Below are 20,871 nucleotides of genomic sequence, written 5' to 3' on the forward strand. Positions count from 1 at the left end.
TTTTGAGACCGAGTTTTATTATGAAGTCCTAGCTGCCTCCTGAGTGTTGGGATTAAGACACTTTTGTTTTAACCAAGTTTGGCATCTTCAGGTCAAGTAACTCCAGAGGTCATACACCATGGGTGTGGAACTTGTATTCTACCTTGATTGGTTTGGCTCTGGAATCTATAGGCTCTGGTGCCTCAGGTCTATCATAAACTCTTAGGTCTAGAGTTTGGAGAATGGACTTGGCCATTGGGCTCAAAGGGCTTCCATTTTCTCCTGTGAAAACAGTATCCCCAGAACTGGAGGGTCTCTTCCCATTTCCTGCCAGGGCCCTGTTCCAGGGGAAATGTAAAACCATTTTTTTCTGATTTCACAGAGAAGGCAACGGATGGCTCCCTGCAGAGTGAGGACTGGACATTGAATATGGAGATCTGTGATATCATCAATGAGACAGAGGAAGGGTATGTTTTTCTGTTACCCCTCATCCTGGGAAACTTTTTAGTTCTTTGAAGGGCATGGAGGGGTCAGATCATACATAACCTGTTAGGGCTCAGGGTGCTAGGTTTGACTCTGGGTTTTTTCAGTTGCTTTGCTTTGGTGTTAATAAGCTAGCATTCAGTGATTTGTTCTTTTCCCATCCTACTCTCCCCCACTTCCCCAATGCCAGTGCTCCAACTGGAGCAGTGACATCTCTTAATCACCTGTTTTGAGTCATGAGTAGAAATGGAGCTGCTTGGTTACCTGAACCATTCATTTCTCCTGCTAAATCATCACCTCGCCCTGCTCTTCTTCCCCAGCCCCTGCCTCCCTGTGGCAAACATAGGAGCTGCCTTGAATTGTTGTCTAATGTGCCATGGTATGTATGGAGGGGAGGCCTAGAATGTCATTTGACCGAGGAGTAAGAAAGGGGAATCCGTGACACAGAACAGCTGAGCATGCCAAGCACATGTGGACTTACCCCACAGCTTTTGCACAGAGTAACCAAGTGTGCTGAACATGGGTGGACTTACCCCACAGCTTGGCATAGAGCAGCCAAGCATGCTGAGCACGGATGGACTTACCTACAACTTGCCCTCTTTCATTCCTGCACTGCTGAGTCCATCCTTTAGTGTTGTTGTGTACTGTGTCGTCTCCTCCTCCTTTATAGCTAGCTCTACTCTATTTGTACTTCTTCCAGACTAGTCTGATTTAGCCATTTGCCCATACCATTAATTCCCCATTTACTGTCACTATACCCTTTTCAACCCCTGAGTGGTGAGGAGAACTGTTAGGACAAGGCAGCCCTGGGCTTGTGTCTTGGTGCTGTTGTCTATTCACTAGTCTTACCAAGTATGAACTAGTAAGTCACTTAACCTTCTGAAGGTCAGTCCTGCTTTCACTCAGCAGATACTTATGAAGCAGATGCCTTGTGTAGGACCTAGGACCCTGTTGTAAGTACAGAGGCCAAAGCAGTGAGTGAGATGTAATTCCTTCCCTTGGGGAGCTGACAGTCTAGATCAGGGAAGCCATCTGTGTACAAGACAAACCACATGCATTGGCCAAGTAAGGTAAGCACTATGGAGGGAGTGAGAGAGAGAAGGCTAGAGATAAGCAATGAACAAAGACTTGAAGGAAATGGGGGAGCGAGGCAGGAAGATTATACAGAGGAAGAACTACCTAAGCAAAGAGAGTAGCAAGCCAAGAAGTTCTGGGACAGCAGGTATCTGGTGTGTTTGAAAAACAGCAAGATGAAATGGAGTGACTAGGGAAGTGGTCTCTAGAGATGCAGTCAGTGATATGGGGATCCAGAAATGCAGTGTTTTGTTTTTTTTTTCAGTGATCCTTTTTTTTTCAATAACCACATGATTAGAAGAAGCATTTCATTACAGCTTTAACATATTCAATAACAATTTCCAGAACAAAGATACATCTCTTTCAAAAGTGGCTATAAATTTTTAGGTTCACAGTTGAATTAATACAATTATACAATATTGAACTCAGTATAAACCCTGGAAGACATAAAATTGAATGAGTTTTTAACCTTTAAAAAAGATCTCCATTGCATTTTAAAATATGCTGTTTCCTACAGAAAGACTAATTTTTAGTGCTACTAACGCTTAGATGTTTGCACATGTGTCTCTAATCTCTATGTACCTGATTATTACTAGTCACAGACAGTTACACTCAGATCCTTGGCACCTGAGTATGGATATAAAGTCATCAGGTAGATTTCAGTGGTAATGTTTATCACCTCTACTAATTAACATGAAGTAAATTTTTATGCTTCTTCCTCAAATATGTCATTTTTTAAATTTGTTGATTTTTTTTTTGTGTATCATACAGAACATCCCAAACAATCTTATTCAACTATATACCTACTTCCCAACTGGCACCCTCCCATACCCCACCCAGCACCTACTGGAGCCCATATACTCTGTCATCCCTGTTACTGTCCACTGCATTGTCAGCGCCCCCAGCCATTCCCTAGTGCTTGTCCATCTAATCTAGTCAGCCTATCTAGAGAGCCTAGTTTTAGGATGATCAGCTGTTCCTCATCTACCAGCAATCAGTTGTCAATATTCCCTTAGATAAGATTGGGGTCCGCTGTTCATTTTCCAAGTTTTATGTTGGGTTACTGTCTGGGAGTCTTTTGGGCCACCCTGGCCAATAACTCAAAGGAAGGTACCTCCTATCTGGCATTGTTTCTTGCTATGTAGCCTTTAGCTATACATATGGACTCTTAAAAAATTATATGGACCCCTTTAATCTTTGGTTGTACTTTCCTTTTGAGTATTTAAGTCTCTACAATTGGCCCAGATAAACCAATTTATTTTTACTCTTAAGGTTGTTTGAGGATCTGTTCCTCAGGGGTAACATGGGCTTGGGAGGAGCCCCTGGCTCTTTCTTTTACCAGTTCTGTCTATGTGACAATAAGTCAAAGGTCCTACTTGACCATGGCTGGCTTCGCTTGGAAGCATGGAGGAAATGTTTTCTCTGTGCTGACCCTCCTCTTTGTAGACTAGACACGGGTTCAATTCCATTTTGTGGGGTCTCCACAGTCTCCTTGATCAAGAGGACAGGTGACTCACTACAGTTACAGGACATTTTGAGAGATGCTCATAGTCCCCTGGAACTTAGTTGACCTAGGAGGGCAAGGAGCAAAAACTGTCCTTTATGTCCCTCTGACCAAATTAGTATAGACCTCAAAGTATGGCTGTTAAACATCCAAGAAGGTTAGTTCCACCAGTCTGGTGGAACTTTTAATTATCATGTACCATGTAGATAAAACTTGGGAAAAGACCAAGCGTTCTCAGATAAACCTTGCCTAGACATATATTATATTCTTTGATCTAGTTGTATGCATAATTTGTCAGTAGGTTGTTTGATTAATATGGTTCCTTCTGGTTTTTTTAAAACTAGCTAGGCATTATTTATCTCTCACATTGTCTAACCCTTCCACCATGGTTTCCTCATTTAAGGTCCCCCAATTTTTCCCATTTCTCCCTTAATAATACCCTTCTCCTATGGTTCCACCTCTCTTGAGCTCCTTCTTTCCCTTTATCCGCTAGGTTCCTTGTATAACACCCCCCCACCTTAAAATAACCCCATTTTTATCCATATCTCCCTTATTAATGCCTGTTTCCTACTGTTCTTTTTTGGATTCTTTCTTTTCCTTTGCCTCTTGGTTCCTTTTCATTATCCTGGTTCCTATAGTTATGTCTGGATACATAATCACTTACCAGGATTTGGTGCTAGGATCCACATATGAGGGAGTGCATACGTCGTTTTTTTGTTTTGAGTCTGTGTTTTCACTTAGTATAACAGTTTCTAGTTCCATCCACTTACCTGCAAATTTCATTTACGAGTAAAACTCCATTGTATAAATGAACCACATTTTCATTATCCATTTATCAGTTGAGGGACACTTAGGTTGCTTCCATCTCTTAGCTACTGTGAGAAGAGCAGCAACAAACATGGTTGCTTCCATCTCTTAGCTATTGTGAAAAGAGCAGCAACAAACATGGATGTACAAGTGTCTCTGCAATAGGATGAGTTCTTTGGGTATATGCCGAAAAGTGGTATAACTGAGCCAAATGGTAGGTTCATATGTAGTTTTTTAGGAGTTCTCCATACTGCTCAGAAATGCAGTGTTTTATAGGCACCAGAATAATTCTGACTTTGATTTCAGGTGAGAGAAAGCTCTTGGGAGGATCTGGGCAGAGAAGTGGCATGGTCTGGCATTCATTTTGAATCTTTACCCTGTCCATTGTATTCAGAATGGCCTAGCCAAGAGCAGGCTAATGACAGAGCAAACCAGTAGAAGGTTAGTCATCCTGGTGTGAAATGATAGTGGACTGGATGGGGATGGTGGTAGGGATGAAGGAAGGGTCATTAGATCCTGATGGGATTCAGAAGGTAGAACCAGTGGAACTAATGTGGGACATGAGCAAAGTGTCAAGGATGACCCCAAGGTCTGAGGCCTATAGAGCAAAGGAATGGATCTGTTGGAACTGAGGTAGAGCAGGCTGTGGGGCAGAGAACAGGCTAGATATGAGCTGGCAGCTCAGTTTCCAGGGGACAAGCAACCCAAGTTTGGGGCAGTGACCTCTTCCTGCCCATCTAATGTCATAATCATAGGGCACAGCCCAGCCACCTTCCTTCAGACATACTTGACCCCTTTCCTTTCTTCCTATGCTCCCTCTCCTCAGATACCACCCATTCAGTTATTTGGCCCCAACAGGTGGAAGGTACCACTGGGCATGCCAAGGTGAATATGTAGTCCACCCATGAGGGCTAATCTTGGGGTGCTGGGGGCTTTGGCAAGGCCTGTGCCCAACATGGCAGGCTCCAAGAGAGGAGCAAGCTTTGAGCTGGGCTTCTAGGTTGGTAGGAAGAGAAGTATGCCTTATGCTCCGGAGGTAGTAGAAGAGCCAGAAGGTTAAAGGATACAGGTGGTCTGAGGTCATACAGGGTGAAGAGGGCATGTCAGGAAGCAGGCTGGAAGGGTGGCCCACTCACTTTCTCTTTGCCTCATCTGCAATTTCCCCTGCAAGCTACATCTTCTGTTCTTTCCTTCCTGTCTGCTCCCTGCTGTACATCTCAACCAAGGACTCCTTGCTTGCAAGCCTCCCAGGGTATTCTCAAGTTCTTAGAGAAAAAACTCTTAATCACACCCCTCTACAGTCCCATTTCAGGTCCCTCAAGTCTCACTGATACTTCTTTTAGCTCCATCAATTCTACACATTTCTATCCCCAGTTTGAAACTCTCTATAAAGATGAGCATCATACAGTATGTTCACCACTCTTCTTTTCTAGGGAATTAGTCAAATACTTATGTGTCCTGGGGGCAAAAAGCCCCCAAACCCTGGGATTTTCTTTAAAAAAGACTGAACCCCTTCCAGAGTATGCTGAGCTACTTTCTCAGTCATAGCTCACAGTAGGCCTGGTTTCATTTTCCCTAGTGGCTCAAGCTCTTGTTCACACTGTTGGAATGAGAGCACCATAGTGATTCTTGAAGAGTTTCTGTGCTCTTCTCTACTGTGATGTGACTGTTGGAATCCCTTCCCACATGGGGAAGAAGAAAACAAAACCCATGCACACAATTTGGGTTGGTAGGGCAGTTACCCTCCACTCCAATCCTGTTCCTGGATGGAGGACTTCTAAATGCTGTTCCGTGTATTTCCCCTGGCTAGTCTCTCCCTCACTAAATGATTCCTATAAATTATTGGATCTCAGCATAAATTTCACTTCCCTGGCTCCTTCCCTCTTGACTTGTAGTACTACATAGTATTATACTTAGGCTTCATGTATCTTTGTGATATCTTTTAATATCTGTCTTGCTGTACAAGCCACAGCAGTCTGTGCAACACTTCACGAGGACAAGAATTCCATCTGTTACACTCAGCTTTTTGGGGGGAGGGGGGTTGAGACAGGGTCTTCCTGTAGCCCCAGCTGGCCTGGAACTAACTATGTATACACTCACCATTTTATCCCCAGCACAACACAGCTTACACATAATCATCTCTTTGTGTGTGTGTGTGTGTGTGTGTGTGTGTGTGTGTGTGTGTGTGTGTGTGAGACAGGATTTCATGTATCCTAGGTTGGCCTCAAACTTGCTGTATAGAGGAGAATGACCTTGAATTTCTGATCTTCATGAGTATTGGGGTTGCAGGTATGTACTACCACACTTGGTTTATATGGTGCTGAGGCTCAAACCCAGGACTTCTTGTAGGCAAGATCTCTACCAACTAAGCAGCTTCCTCAGCTCCATAATCAGCTCTTTAAAAAAAATTATTTATTTTTATTTTATGTGCTTGTGTTTTGCCTATATGTATGTAAGTGTACCATGTGCACTCAATGCCCGTGGAGGATAGAAGAGGGCATTGGATCCCCTGGTACTGGAGTTACAGACAGTTGTTAGTTGCCATGTGGGTGCTGGGAGCTGAACCTGGGTCCTCTGCAAGAGTAGCCAGTACTCTTAACCACTGAACCATCTCTCCAGTTCCCCATAATCAGCTCCTAATGCTTTGGAAGTACATAAATGAATGAATGAAGTCCCTAAGGCAGTCTGAGGAAAACAGGCATGTAAACATAATCACAATGTGGCAAGAACTAAGAAACAGAAACAGTGGGAAAAGCTACATATACCTACAGAGATAGACAGTGCATACCCAGCCAGCCTGGGGGCTGTCAGCAGCAAAGCCTTTTTGGAGAAAGTAACACTTAGTGGAATCTTAGAGGATACCGGGGCATAAGCAAGATGAGGTAGGTGAATGACAGGCAGAAAGGTAGGACCTCTGGCTAGAGAACAATATGTGCATCACATGCATAGTGTGGTGGATTGAGGAACATCGAACCTAGAGCCATCTGCCTGTGTCTGTTTCCTCACATACAAAAAGTAGTTAACAGTAGTGCCCATCTCATAGTAGGGATCCTTTGTATTAAGAAGTAGAGGACATATATATGTTAGATATATATTTATTTATATATAATCTCCTATACACAAAATATCTGGCTACATGAATTTATCTCTACGTGTGTTAGTCAGCTTCTCATTAGTATATCAAAATACTTGAGATAACTCAGCTTAAAAAGAAGAAAGTTGGGCTGGAGAGATGGTTCAGTGGTTAAGAACACTGGTTGTTCTTGCAGAAGACCTGGGTTTGAATTCCAGCACCTACACGGCAGCTAACAATTGTCTGTAACTCCAGTCTCAGGGAATCCAACAGTCTCAGGCATTGCATGACACAGGTGCACTTACCTACATGCAGGTAATATACACATACACATTAAAAAAAAAAGTTGTTCTGGCTCACAGTTTTGAAAGTTTCATTCTATGGTCTTTTCTGATGGGCCCTGTGGTGAGGTAGCATATCCTAGCAGGAACACATGTGGCAGAAGAGCTCGTGGTAGCCAAGAAGCAAAGACAGGAAGGGACTGGGTCCCTAGCTTCTTCTCACTAAGCTCTACCCCCTAAAGGTTCCACTACCTCCCAGTAGCATGGCAGGCTGGGGACTAAGCTCTCAACATGTGGACCTTTATAGGACACTCTGGATCCAACCTATAGCACCATGCTACATATATAGACTTGCTGCTTATCCTTTAATAATTTCCCCTACCCATGGCTATCCTTATTGTTTTCCTTTGTGTGTGAGTTATTTGGAAAGTTCTTGGGAACACTGGCTCCCCTGCCCAGTCTTTGCCATTCTCTGAGCACTTGCCTCATGCCAAACCCCATGCCTGGTTCTGGATTACATTGTTCATGCAACCCTCCCCCAGTAACCTTATAAGGTAGGGGCTATAAGGTTATTATAAGTCTGTTTTACTGTGAAAAAAACTGAGGCACAGAATGATTTAGTCCCTTTCTAAAGGCCTCAAGCATGGTAGGAGGGATATGCAGGATGCAGGCCTGTCCTCAGCAGTATCCAGCCACTGAAGCACTGCCTCTCTTATGTTCGTGAAGAGCGGCATGGATTGGTGAGCTGCCCAAGAGGCTTCTCCTGGTCTGTCCTCCATGTCCAGAGCTGAGGTCACCCCTGGCCTGAGGAATGCAGATACTGAGGTCTTAGGTGGCAGTCGTGGGCTTATTAACCACAAGTGCCTGCCTAAAGAGCATGCTGGAAATATTTTAAGACTGTTCACGAAGCCTCACCCTAGGCCTACCTAATTAGAGCATAGACCCATGAATTTGAGAATTGCTCCTCATCTGATGTTGGTCTGCAGCTCTGATGAGAATCTGCTGACCTGGGTCATTTTTATAACAATCTCAGACCTTCCCTCATTCACTGACTCTTGGGCTGGGGCCTGTAAGCTGGAGTAACATGGGGGATCCACTAAATGCAGTAGACTGAATGATTGCTGAGGGTGAAAGCTGGCTGGAGGTATAACTTGAAGCTTGTTTGGGAGCCAGCTGGAAAGATGGGTTTACAGGAGTCTGAGAAAGATATAAATGGTCCAGAAATTGGTCTTGAGGCCCCAGGGACTGCCCTATGGGGCCTGACCTTCCCAGTGAGAGCTCCCAAGGTTTGGTGTGTCTTCCACAAGCTCACACTTCCCCCACCTTCCCTGCCTGCCCCATCATGGCCCTTGACTCAGCAGTCTCTCCCTTTTCACCTGTGGCAGCTCCTTCAGACTTTGTAGTTCTTGGGACCTGATGGTGAGGCTCCTCTCAGAGAGCTTCTGTTGTGCTCTCAGGTAATGCTTCCTGCAGCACAGCCCTTGGGAGGGAATTTCTGCTTAAGCCTGCATACTGCCTGATTGCTCAGTATCTATAAATCTGAGAATGTTGACAGGTCCTCTAGGGAAGTGCCTGCTTTTCTCACTATGGAAGTTCCAAAAAGGAAAGAGACTATGTAGAGAGGGTGACACCTTGTCAGCCTAGAATGACTATGGGTAGACAGAGCCTTCAGAGAGGCAGTAAGTCTAAACTCTTGGCCAGTAAGTTGCTGACTTTCTCTAGCCCAGTGCATCTACTGCTCAAATGTTGTCTTTATAGAAATCTGCCTTCCTGTTGGGAAACTGCCCATATTGCAAAAACCCTGGCCTAGGGTCCAATTCCTGTCCCATCAGCCCTTTGATTCAGGGGCCAAGAGTTTCCGTAGGGCAACTATGTTGCAAATTGGAGATGGGAAATAGGAGATTTGAGTCATTTGAAAAATGTTTACTTCTCATTATGTGAATGTGTGTGTCTCTGTGTGGGCTTGCATAAAGAGTTCAGGTACTAGAAGAATTCAAAGGTGTAGAATCACCCAGAGCTGGAGTTACAGGTGATTGTGACCTACTTATATGGGTGCTGGGAACTGAGCCTAAGTCCTCCCCAAGAGCAGTAGATGCTCTTAACTTCTCAGCCATCTCTCCAGCCCTGGTTTGAGTCATTTCTAAAACTTTCTTCCAGAAACCTTACCTTGCTAATAATGTTACTGTCTAAATGAGCTGATTAGCAGAGTATGCATCCTCCTCTGCCCTGACTTCTTCATGCTTGACAGGACACTTTCACTTTCATGTGATGATACATAACACATGTTAGAACTACAGTAGTGAGAGCCCCAGATTTTCAAACATTTGCCCAAGGAAACACTACAACACAGCAACATGCCCTTCAGTGGTAGGCTGGAGCCACTGTGACAGCAAAGGGCTGGATCATACAGAAGTTCTGTTTTTAGTTTCTGAAGAACCTCCATACTGATTTCCATAATTGCTAGACTAATTTACATAGCTATCCACAGCAATAAGGAGTCCTGTTCCCTCCCCATCCTTTCTAGCATTTGTTATTTTTTCTTTTTAAAATTTATTAAGTGTGTGTGTGTGAGAGAGAGAGAGAGAGAGAGAGAGAGAGAGAGAGAGAGAGAGAGAGAGAGAGATGGGTGCATGTGGGTACATTCCATGGTGAGTATGTGGAAGTCAGAGGACAACTTTGTGGAGTGGGTTCTCTCCTTCCACCTTTATGCAGGTTCCTGGGGTTGAACTTAGTCATCAGCTTGTGCAGCGAGCCCCTTTGCCTTCTTAAGCCATCTCACTGGCCCTGCTTATTTTTTTAATAATAGCCATCCTGAATGAGATGGAATCTCATCGTAGTTTTAATTTGTGTTTCCCTCATGGCTAGGGATAGTAAACATTTATTTGCTGTTTATAGTTCTTTTATTTTTTATTTTTATTATTTTTATTTTATGTCTATGCGTGTATTGCCTGCATGTAGGTAAGTGCACCCATGTCGTGCAATGCCCACGGAGGTCAGAAGAAGCTCTCGGATCCCCTGGGACTGGGGTTACGGACAGTTGTTAGCTGCCATGTAGGTGCTGGGATTCGAACCTGGGTCTTCTGCAAGAACAACCAGTGTTCTTAACCTCTGAGCCATCTTTCCAGCCCCTATATTTCTTCTTTTGAAAGCTGTTCAATTTATTTATTTATTTTTCAGTGGATGATTTGGACCTTTAGTGTTTTTTTATTTGTTTATATATTCTAGGTTAATTAATCCCCTATCAGATGCATAGTTAGCAAAGATTTTCTCCCTTTCTGTAGGCTGTTCCTTCACTCTGTGGATTGTTTTCTCTGCTGTGCAGATGCTTTTTAATTTCATGCAGTCTTGTTTGTCAATTCCTTTTTTAAACAAATTTTTAAAGTTATTTTATTTTTAGTGTATGAGTATATATAAGTACATGTATATAAGTGCCTCAGTGTCATGAAGTGCCTGCAAAGACCAGAAGAGGGCATTAGATTCCCTGGAACTGGAGTTAAAGTTGGTTGTTAGCCACCATGTGGGTGCTGGGAACCAAACCCAGGTCCTCTGCTGTAGCATTCAGTGCTCTTAACCACTGAGCCATCTTTCCAGCCCCTCCTCTTGTAATGATTTCTTGAGCTATTCGAGTCCTTTTCAGAAAGCCCTGCCTGTGCTTCTATCTTGAAGTGTGTTCTCTCTAAGTTATCCTCTAGTAGTTTCAGCTTTTCAGGTTTTGCTTTAAGGTCTTTGATCCATTTTGAATTGGTTTTTGGGTAGGATATAGATCTGGTTTGATTTTTCTGCATGTGGATATCCTGTTTTCTCAGTCCAGTTTTTGAAGATGCTAGCTTTCTTCCAGTATATTTTGATACCTTTATCAAGAATCAGGTGGTTGTAGCTGGTGGTTTTTTTCTGGGTCCTCTATTAGTTCATTGGTTTATGTGTGTTATTGTATTAGTACTGTGCTGTTTTTATTGCTATGACTCTGCAGTATCATATGAATTTAGATTTTGTGATACCTCTAGCAGTGCCCCCCCCCCCCAAATTGCTTTGGCTACCCAGGACCTATTGTGCTTCTATTTGTTTCTGCAAAGAATTATAATTAGAGTTTTGATGGTGATTGCATTGAATCTGTAGATCACTTTAGACAGTATAGCCATTTTCACAATATTAATTCTGACAATATGTAAACATGGGAGGTCTTTCCATCTTCTAGTGCCTCTTTAATTTCTTCTTCAGTGTTTTATAGTTTTTATTGTAGAGGTCTTAATGCTTCCTTGTTAGGGATGTTTCTAAGTTTGTTTTTTTTTTAAGGCTACTGGGATTATCATGATTTCTTTCTTAGCATGCTCTTTGTTAGCTTATCACAAAGCTACTGATTTTTAAAGTTGATTTTGTACTCTGATACTTTGCTGAAAGTGTTTATCAGATTTAAGGGTTTTCTGGCAGTCTTCAAGGTCTTTTATATAAAGGATGGTATCATTTGCAAATAGGAATAATCTGTCTTTTTCCTTTCCTATTTGTATCTACTTTGTTCCTCGTTGGGAATTAAAGCACTGTTCTGAATGGGAGTGGAAAGGGTAGACATCTTTCTCTCAGTCCTGATTTTAGAGGAAATGCTTTCTGTTTTCCCCCTGCTCAGTACAATGTTGTCTGTATTTTCACATGAACAGCCATTGTTTTGTGGAGATAAGATCCTTCTACTCCTAGTTTCTTTAGGCTTTTATTATGAAGGAATGTTGAATTTTGTCAAAGGCATTTTTTTTGTGTCTCTTTAATCGTGATTTTTCATAAATTTATTGACTTACATATACAAAGCCATACCTACATCTTTCATTCTTAGGTCTTTTGAGTCTGGTCCATAAAGGTATGTAAGGAATTTCCTTATTCTTTTTGGCAGCTGCATAAAAGCCATGATGCAGTTAGACCTGTTCCTCTTGGTGGACATTCTGGGGTCTGTTTTTGTTTTTGTTTTGTTTTGTTTTGTTTTGTTTTCCTTTTTTTTTCTCCTTTACAGACATGCTGCAGAGAATAACCTTGACCCTGTGCCGGTTGACAGTGGGCGCGAACTCTGTCAGCAAGTGCCCTGACCTAAGACTCCTGAGGACCATAGTGTGTCTGTCTTTTTCACCAGGCCAAAGGATGCCATTCGAGCTCTGAAGAAGCGGCTCAGTGGGAACCGGAACTACAGGGAAGTGATGCTGGCCCTGACGGTAAGCATTATTTTCTGGGAGGAGAAGCTCAGGACATGTGTACTCGGGCCTTTCCCTGCTCCCAGGGCCTCCCCTCTGCCTACTCACAGCCTTCCAACATGTAGCCCATCTTCCAGCTACTGGCCTCTTTTGATGCAGGGGGTAAACTTCAGTGGGGTAGATATACACCAAGAGAAGATAAGGTATAGACAGAACTGTAGGCCACAGAATCCCGGGGTAGAGGAACCAGAGGCCAGAGGTCAGTTTTTTTCCTACTCCCAGCCTGTTTGAGATGTTGGGAGTCAGTTTCCTGTTTATACAGATGTTCACCTCTACCTGTCACACGCTTGCCCAGGACTATGCTTTTCAGATGTTGGTAGGGATGGTTACAGCCATCTTCCAAAGTGGGTTCACTACTTCTCATACAGTTGAAGAGACTGGAGCTCAGAGAGGGTTTTGTCTTCACAGCTGTTGAGGTACCAAGGCTGTGGTTTGCTGTCATAAAAATGTCTTTGTTTGGGATAAAACCTGAAAATGGCACAAAGGCTTCTGAAAAAGCCAGCCAAGTGAGTCCTTTCAGGAAGAATAAATAAGGATTTTGCCCTTCCTTAAGATATCAGAGAATTAGAAAGGAGATTTCAGGTGCTATTTCAGTCTTGAAAGCTAAGAGTTTCTCAGATGCTATAAAATCTGGGCCACAGTGAGTTTTTTAATAGAAACTCTTAATAAGTCACCATGTCGACTTCTGTAGGTGGGAAATAGTGGTTTATTTATCCAAAACCACCATAACATAGTTTCTTTTAAAGCAGAGGAGCTGTTATGATTTTTTTTTTTCCTCATGTAAAGCCCAAAGCTTATTAGAAGAGCTCTCTCTGCCAGGGAATTGGGATTTGCTTAGTGAAGGAGAAAAGGTCAGTTGAGAAATAGGTAAATGCTTTAATTTTTTTTCCTGAAAATTTGAAGTATAGCTTTCATAGAGCCCAGAGTGAGCACAAATCAGTGTTTTTAGTGCCACGTGTCACCAGGGACAAGCTCTGACAATGTCAGGGTCTCTTCCTGGTGCCTGATTCTTCTCCCTCTACTGCCAGCTTTGTGGTAGCTGCCATGAGCAGAAAGCTTTCTAAAGCCACTGTGTTTCCTTGCCTTCCCACAGCATGGCTTGGCAGCTGCCATTTGATCTTCCTGATGGCCAGGTCTTGGCTGCAAACCCTGGGAGGCCTGTGGACATGCAGAGCTATTGGCCTTGTGCCCAGGCCATGTCTGGCACACTTGGTGTGGCCTTATGTCTGCCATGATGATTTCACTTCCTTGTTAGTTGCTGTCTGTCCTACTTCTTCCTTTTGGCCCTTTCAGCTTCATATCTGTTGCTACCTAGGTTGTTAGTGTTTACCCAGTGGAGTTAGAACCCAGTGGGGCTCTCTGCTTGAGCCTTCCCATGTGTGTTTCATATATCTGCTCCTGATTGCTTAGAGACCCACTTTGCTTTTGGATGGACTTTGGCTGCATCCCAGGAAGGTGCCACTGTACTTTATGCCCTAGAACCCACAAGGTCGGATCTGCCAGAAGCCTTTTTGGAAGGTTGAAATGACCCTCAGCAGCCCAAGGAGAATTTTTTCTGTCTCCTAACATATGAAGGCTTTGTGCTTCCCTGAGTACATGTACTTCTAGGGTGTTTGCCAAGGCTGAGATGGGATACCTTGACCTTGAGGTCTGCTATGCAGGAGAATTAAAGGAGAGAAGCATGTCTTGTCCACAGTCTTCCTGGAAATGGAAGCAGAGCCCAAGGTGGCCCTACCACTTGTTGGCTATCTACTGTTTCCAATTCTTTCCACCCAGGCCTGCTCCCTGAGCTTCCTGCACGGACCTTCCTTACCTGTCCCTCATGAAGTAAGGGCTCAGTGACTCAGCAGTCATTGCCTGAGTCAGGAGAAGGAATAGAAACTCTAGAGAAAAGGGTATCTGCAAGGTGCTTGTGGGCAGGAAGAACCTCCATGGTCCTTTTTGGTAATCGTCATGGGTAACTGAGACCAAATGCTATCACCCCAGAATCAGGTACAAGCAGAGGCTAAGAAAGAGAAATACTCCTCGGCTGAGTAAAATTTGCAGTTGTGCAAAAACTCCAAAGATTCTGGGTTTAGAAATCTTACTAGGTACACCAAGGAACTTTTAGAAGTGTAGCAAAAGAAAGGAGGAAAGAATGATTTGGGGGAAGCAGAGCTGCTGGGCAAGAGGTATCTTTTCTTTGTTTTGTTTTGTTTTTTTTTGTTTTTTTGGTCTTTTTGAGACAGGGTCTCCCTGTAGCCCTAGCTGTCCTGGATTCACTATGGAGACCAGGCTGGCCTCGAACTCACAGAGATCCGTCTGTCTCTGCCTCTGGAGTGCTGGGATTAAAGGCGTGTGCCACCACACCTGGCTGGCAAGAGGTATCTTAAACTCTGGTCTCCTAGGCTACATAGCATAATGCCTCTGAGCCTCAGTTTTGTCATCTCCAGATGGGATGATACCTTCCTTTTAGAGTTAGTTCAAGGAAAAATGAGGATAGATAATCCAGCACTTGGGGCCTGCTCTCTGAGGGACTCACAACTGATGTGGCTCCTTGGAAGAAAGCTCAGGGGAGGAATGGCTTGGTGCCCTCAGGTAGGCCAGTGGACCAGGGCTCATGAAAAGGTGAACAGAGTTCTCATTCTTGGCTGGGGATGGAGTTCTGTGATAGAGTGCTTGCCAACCAGGCATAAAGTACTGGGTTCAATCCCTACACTGCAAAAGAAAGAAGAAAAAGAGTTCTCATCCTGCCTCTGGCATTGACTAATAATTTGTACCTAAGTCAGCGTCTTCATCTTCCTAAGGCCTCTTTACTTTGAGAAATAAGATAACAAGGTGTACTTAAAGGGACATTAGTATTTGTGAGAAAAGAATGAAATTATGTATGATATGGAGGGATCTCACAGTGCCTGGTCTGTAGCGGGCATTGAGTCACTGTCATAAGTATGAACCTTTTATGTCTGCTCATTGTCAAGACAAAACTTATGGTAGGAACCACCTAGGGAGAAACTGCATAAGCTAATCCATTGTCACACAAGAATAACCAAGGTGGTCAGAAGTGTCCCCTGTCACTGGTGCTGTCCAGAGGAGGCATTTGTTAGCCAGGCCCCTGAGGAGGTAGCTCTGGAAAGTCAGTTGATCCTGTGGGCTATTTTCAAGAGAGACAGAGCACCAAAGAACTATGTTTGAGGCTGGAGAGGCCTTGCCAATACTCTCAAGGGGCTTCTCAAGGGGCTACTCAAGAGGCTTCTCACTTCCCCCAGTAGCCTTCGGAACTGGCATCCCATGGTCCTAATCATCATCCACCCTGTGAGGACAATGCTTTATACATGTCCTCTCTAATCTCCCCACAGTCCTGCAAGGGACAGCTCATTATTCCCACTTTCCAGCTAAGGACAAAGAGCTTCTTGTCCTGGGCCATTCAGAGAGGAATAGCAAAGTTGAGTCCAACTCACACCAGCCACTTGATCAGAACCCATAAGCCAGCTTTTCAGAGCAGGCTGTAGACTTCCAGATAAGCAAGGAATGGGCAAGGTCTGACTGAAGGATGAAACTTAAAACTAACTGGCAGCTGGGATCCACAAACCATTTGTCAATGGTTGAAGATCTATTGTTATTTCTGATTTTATTAGCAGAAGCTAGAGTATGTGTTGGGGTGTGTGTGTTTGCTTCCTCACATACAACGGCCAGTAACTAATCAGGCAATTCAAGCTGTCAGGGCAGCCCGCTCTTGTGTCAGAGCCTGTGTCCCATTGACTAATGTCTCACACCCCAGAGGCCTAGAGAGAGGAGTTAAAATGCTAATTTTCAGGGACACTCAGTCATTTTGATCCCATTAAAAGACCAGTATCCTTCTCATGCACAACTCGTGCCTCAATTACCAACTAATTGCCTGATTATTGTGCAGGGATGGAAGCTCTCAGTCTGCTTAGGGCTGTTGTTATCCCCCAGGAACAGGGATGACTAAATTAGTATGAGAATGAGTATGTATGTGTGAGGGTTGGCTTTGGAGGGGATGCATCAGGAAGACAATCACAGAGCATGACTGACAGGTGGGGAACTCAGCTGCCCACTTCAGCTCCCAGTGTCTTATCCAGCTCCCAGAGTAGTAACCTCTCACCCCCTTCCCCCCTGACTTCAGGTGCTGGAGACATGTGTGAAGAACTGTGGCCACCGCTTCCATATCCTCGTGGCCAACCGAGACTTCATCGACAGCGTTCTGGTCAAAATTATCTCTCCCAAGAACAACCCTCCCACCATTGTACAGGACAAAGTGCTTGCTCTAATCCAGGTTAGCTGGCTTCCTGCACCCAATTTGTTGGGTACAGTAAGATGGAGACTATGAAATATCCTTATGCTTTCCCACTGTTTGGAGGAAAAGATGCAGATTTCTGGGTTTAAATATTTGTTGCAAAATCCCTACTTTCTTTATACTCATCCCACTGAAAACCCTAAGCAATTTCTCTTTAGCCATTTGACAAAGCCTTCAGGAAGCCTTCTGGGTACTCACCCCTTTGTTGCCCAGATAGATGGGCAGTAGAGGGGACTTCCTTGGACCTCTGAGACAATGTCAAATAGGAGGGGACTCTGTTAGAGACATGTGAAGGGTTGGTAAGGTCATAGAGCAAGGTCCAGCTCTGAGTGGAAATGGCATTCAGACATGTTTCACTAAAGAACTGACATTTCTGTTGTACCCTGAAAAGTGGAGAGGAGTTTTGTGGAAAGGTCAGAGTATAGGAGGTATATCAGGAGAGAATAGCCCATGCAAGGCCCAGAAGCATCAGAGAGCACTTGTCATATTTGAGATATCTTCATTATTTTTGACTCTGTCACAAATTATCCCCAAATCTTGTAGCTTAGAACAAGAATGTTTATTTCTCCTGGTTTCTGTGAGCCAGGCACACAGGAGCTGTTTGGCTGGGAGAGTCTGATGTCCCATCAGAAGGCACTGCTGGGCTGGAGTCTTGTTTTACCAAATTCTTTTCTCTTTTTCCCTTTTTGAGAAGTTCACATGCATGCCCTCCAAGACTCCAAGGCTCACAGACTAGCATAAAACATTTTCAGTTCAGGTTTTATACCGTTTTATGACTGTTGGGAGGTGGGGGGATGACTTACACAAAACAGCGTCCCATAACCCATGTGCCATTCAAGCCTGCCTGTAGTCTCCATCAGCTTTCGTGCGCCATACCCACAGTCTTAAGTGTACCATCACGTGTCCATACCCGGTGGGACGCTGCAGTTTGCCCCTGAGGCCCCACGTACCCTTTCTCCATTCCAATCTCGCTGCTAACTCTCCACAGCTAACTCTCCATCTCCCAGGCAGCTCCGCCCCTCTTCCCAGGGTGCTCCTCGTCTTGCTCCCTGATTTGCTTACTTTTTGGAGGAATAAGTAATTTTTGGGCTACTCTCCACCCCTTTCCTCCAGCTCTTACAAACTTTCTGCCATTTCTTCTGCAAATTTCCCTGAGCCTTGGAGGGGGTGATGGATGCAGGGCAGTCTCTCTTGTATCATGGTGAGATAGTGATCTCTTGGGCCTCCCCATCATCTGTCTTCAAGATGTGGCCGTTGATCTATCTAAGTGGTGTTTCCTCTACTATGAAGACAAATGGAAGGAAGTAGATGCATCTAAACAAACATGAATGTAAATACAAATGCCCAGAAGATATCCCATATTCATCATATATATATATATATATATATACAATTCATTGTATTTAATTCATTCATATATACAATTCATTGTATTTAATTGTATTGAATATTGTATATTCATTAAACAGTATACTTGCAATGGCTTCCCCGTTGGGGTCTTAGCCTTCCCTGACACGGGGTTGGCCTGGCCTACCGTACTAGATGCGTGTTCCACCCCTAGAAGCAGGCCTTATCCAATTAGAAATTGGTTAGTTGTACGTATGTTAGTTGAGCCATTATTGCACTAGCAGGCATTGCTTGGCATGTCCATAGTGTGCAGCATGTGGGGTCCATTGTGGAGTAGAATCATAGGGGATCCTTTCTTCCCCTACCATAGCACCCTCTGGCACTATAAATGTCATCCATTCAGTGGCATGGAGTTTTTGGCTTAGTCTCAGTTCCATCTCTTCTTTTCCTCACATCATGCTCACATCATGCAGTGTCTTCAGCAACATGGCCTTATCAACCTTTCTAGTGTATAGGTGACATTAGTGGCAATAGCCTTGGTGAATTTGAGGACCTCTAGGATCTCTCTCTGACCAACAGCTCATAAGGGGATAACTCATCCCTAGTACTATAGTTTTTCTTAACAGTTGTATCGTTTTGGGAGCCTCCGTAATTCCCAAGAATCTTACAGCTATAGCTGGCCTTTGTTTCTTCAGGTATCTTTCAAATGAGTTTCACATCTGTAAAACACTCACAGATTAATATCATATTTTGCATCAATCATAGACAAGGTCTAACATAGCATGGAAAGGTTTTATCCATTCATATTAATTGCTTTTTCCATAAATCTTTGTTAGATGGGTAAGAGACATTAATTTGGTTGTTTACTATCTTTAGTTATCCCTTTGGAGTTATTCTGCATTCTGGGGATCTTACATGGAGTCTCTTTGTATTCTTTTATCCTTAATACACTTACAGGTACTGGCTCTAGTTGCCTGACCCTCCATTGGGCTAAGGAGGCAGGAGTTTTTCTTGTCCCCGCTGCACCTGTGGTTTCCTGAGTCAGGCAGGCCCTGGGTCTGCCTCCTGACTATAGCCATATCTGTTGTCTCTCCATTGACCATACCTGGCTGCTGGGGGGAGGCCCTGGTGGAAAAAACTGCCTCCATCCCTAACATAGCCTTTTTTAGGAGAGAAATGCACCTTATTTAATCTTTGGGGATCCTTAACCACCCCTGAGACAATTTTTATTGTAAACTGTTCTTCTAGTTTTAAAGCCTTCCAGAAACGAATTTGATTTTCTATCATTTTTATTTTGGGAATTTGGGCCCAACATAAATCTTGCCATATTTGTCTTCAAGTGACCCACATAGACCATTTCTTCTGTCTGGTCTTCTTTTATATCTCTTGTAGGTTGTTCTGTTATTCTACAGACATGTTTTACACACTGGTTTGAGTCACTTAGATGTGGTAAAGCCTCTCTCACTTTACAAAGATCTTGTCTGGTTAAAGGGCTTAGCAAAACCATTAAAACTCCTGAGGGCCCAGATGAATTAAGCCTTTTTTTTTTTTTTTTTTTGTCTTTTTGAGACAGGGTCTCCCTGTAGCCCCAGCTGTCCTGGAACTCACTATGTAGACCAGGCTGGCCTTGAACTCACAGAGATCCGCCTGCCTCTGCCTCCCAAGTGCTGGGATTAAAGGCGTGCGCTACCATGCCTAGCAAGCTTTCTTTTATATCTCTGGTGAACACAGTCTTATCTGGCCCAATGAACTGGGCATCATATATTGCTTTTCTCATACCTAGGTCTCTTAGTAATGCCTGTCCCTCCTTTATAGTCCTCCAGCCCCTGTTAATTATGGGAGTTTCCATTGGTGATGACCATGTGTCTTTAATACCTTGTACCAGCCATCCCATTAAGGACAGCTCCCCCCTGCATTGGCCTAGGTTGAACAGCCTATGTTGCAAGGACAGTTGGGTGGTTATGTAACTCAGTTGTGAAGCTTCTGAAGGACTTAGACTGATGTTATTTGCTCCCATGTCCCATACCCTCACAAGCCATGTGGTGAGGGGTTCTTTGATTGCTTGCTTGTAAGTCTTTCCTAGTTTTTTTTTTTTTAATATTTCATTATTTTTTATTTTATGTGTATGCGTGCATTGTCTCCATGAAGTTAAGTGCACCTGTGTTGTGCAATGCCCACAGAGGATAGACGAGGTTGTTGGATCCCCTGGAACTGGAGTTACGGACAGTTGTTAGCTGCCATGTGGGTGCTGGGATTCGAAGCCGGGTCTTCTGCAAGAACAGCCAGTGTTCTTAACTGCTGAGCCATCTCTCCAGCCCTCTTTCCTAGTTTTAACAGATCCAGTGTGGAGTATTTCCTAGATACAGTACTGTTAGCTTTTTTCTCTTTTTGTATCAAAGGCTGAATCTGAGGGGCAGCTTTAGCTACTTTTATTTTTAGGTCGTTTCTTTTTTCACTACTATTTGTCTTTTTTCCTGGCTCCTTGGACCCCTGGTCTCCTAACTTTACATAAGTTAAAATGTTCTGTTTTTTTCTCTCTCTCTCAAGTTCTGAGGGCTGAACTGAATCTGCTGGTATCTCCCTACCCTTTTCAGCCTCCCCTGCCCTGATCAAATCTTTTATTATGCAAAGCGACCGTGTCCCCTCTCTGGGTTCCTCTCTTGTTTGTAAGATTTTTTCCAGGCTCTCTATGATCTCTTAAGTTTTCAAATCCACGTGGAGGTGGAGTCTGGTTTTTTTTAGCAACTGAGCTATTTCCCCACATTTACAACATAGCTATGGCTGTGGGATTTTTTTCC

At 43.8% G+C, this 20,871-nt stretch overlaps 1 protein-coding gene across 8 annotated transcripts in view; it reads left to right on the top strand.

Annotated features, from left to right (window-relative positions):
- Tom1l2 (target of myb1 like 2 membrane trafficking protein) overlaps positions 1-20,871 on the top strand; it is a 153,326-nt gene that overhangs the window by 84,703 nt on the left and 47,752 nt on the right. For 6 of the 8 annotated variants that reach the window (XR_003847612.1, XM_008821975.2, XM_008821976.2 and 3 more), the window contains exons 2-4: positions 362-446; positions 12,315-12,393; positions 16,556-16,705. Coding sequence is in view for 7 of the 8 variants with exons in the window: in XM_008821975.2 (XP_008820197.1) it covers positions 362-446; positions 12,315-12,393; positions 16,556-16,705 (314 nt within the window). In the remaining variant the exon portion in view is untranslated. The remainder of the gene's footprint in view (positions 1-361; positions 447-12,314; positions 12,394-16,555; positions 16,706-20,871) is intronic. The other 2 variants (XM_008821979.2, XM_008821980.2) reach the window with 1 other exon arrangement.

The sequence above is a fragment of the Nannospalax galili genome, unplaced genomic scaffold (genome assembly GCF_000622305.1).
Source record: "Nannospalax galili isolate Female #2095 unplaced genomic scaffold, S.galili_v1.0 scaffold1448, whole genome shotgun sequence".
Lineage (NCBI taxonomy): Eukaryota > Metazoa > Chordata > Mammalia > Rodentia > Spalacidae > Nannospalax > Nannospalax galili.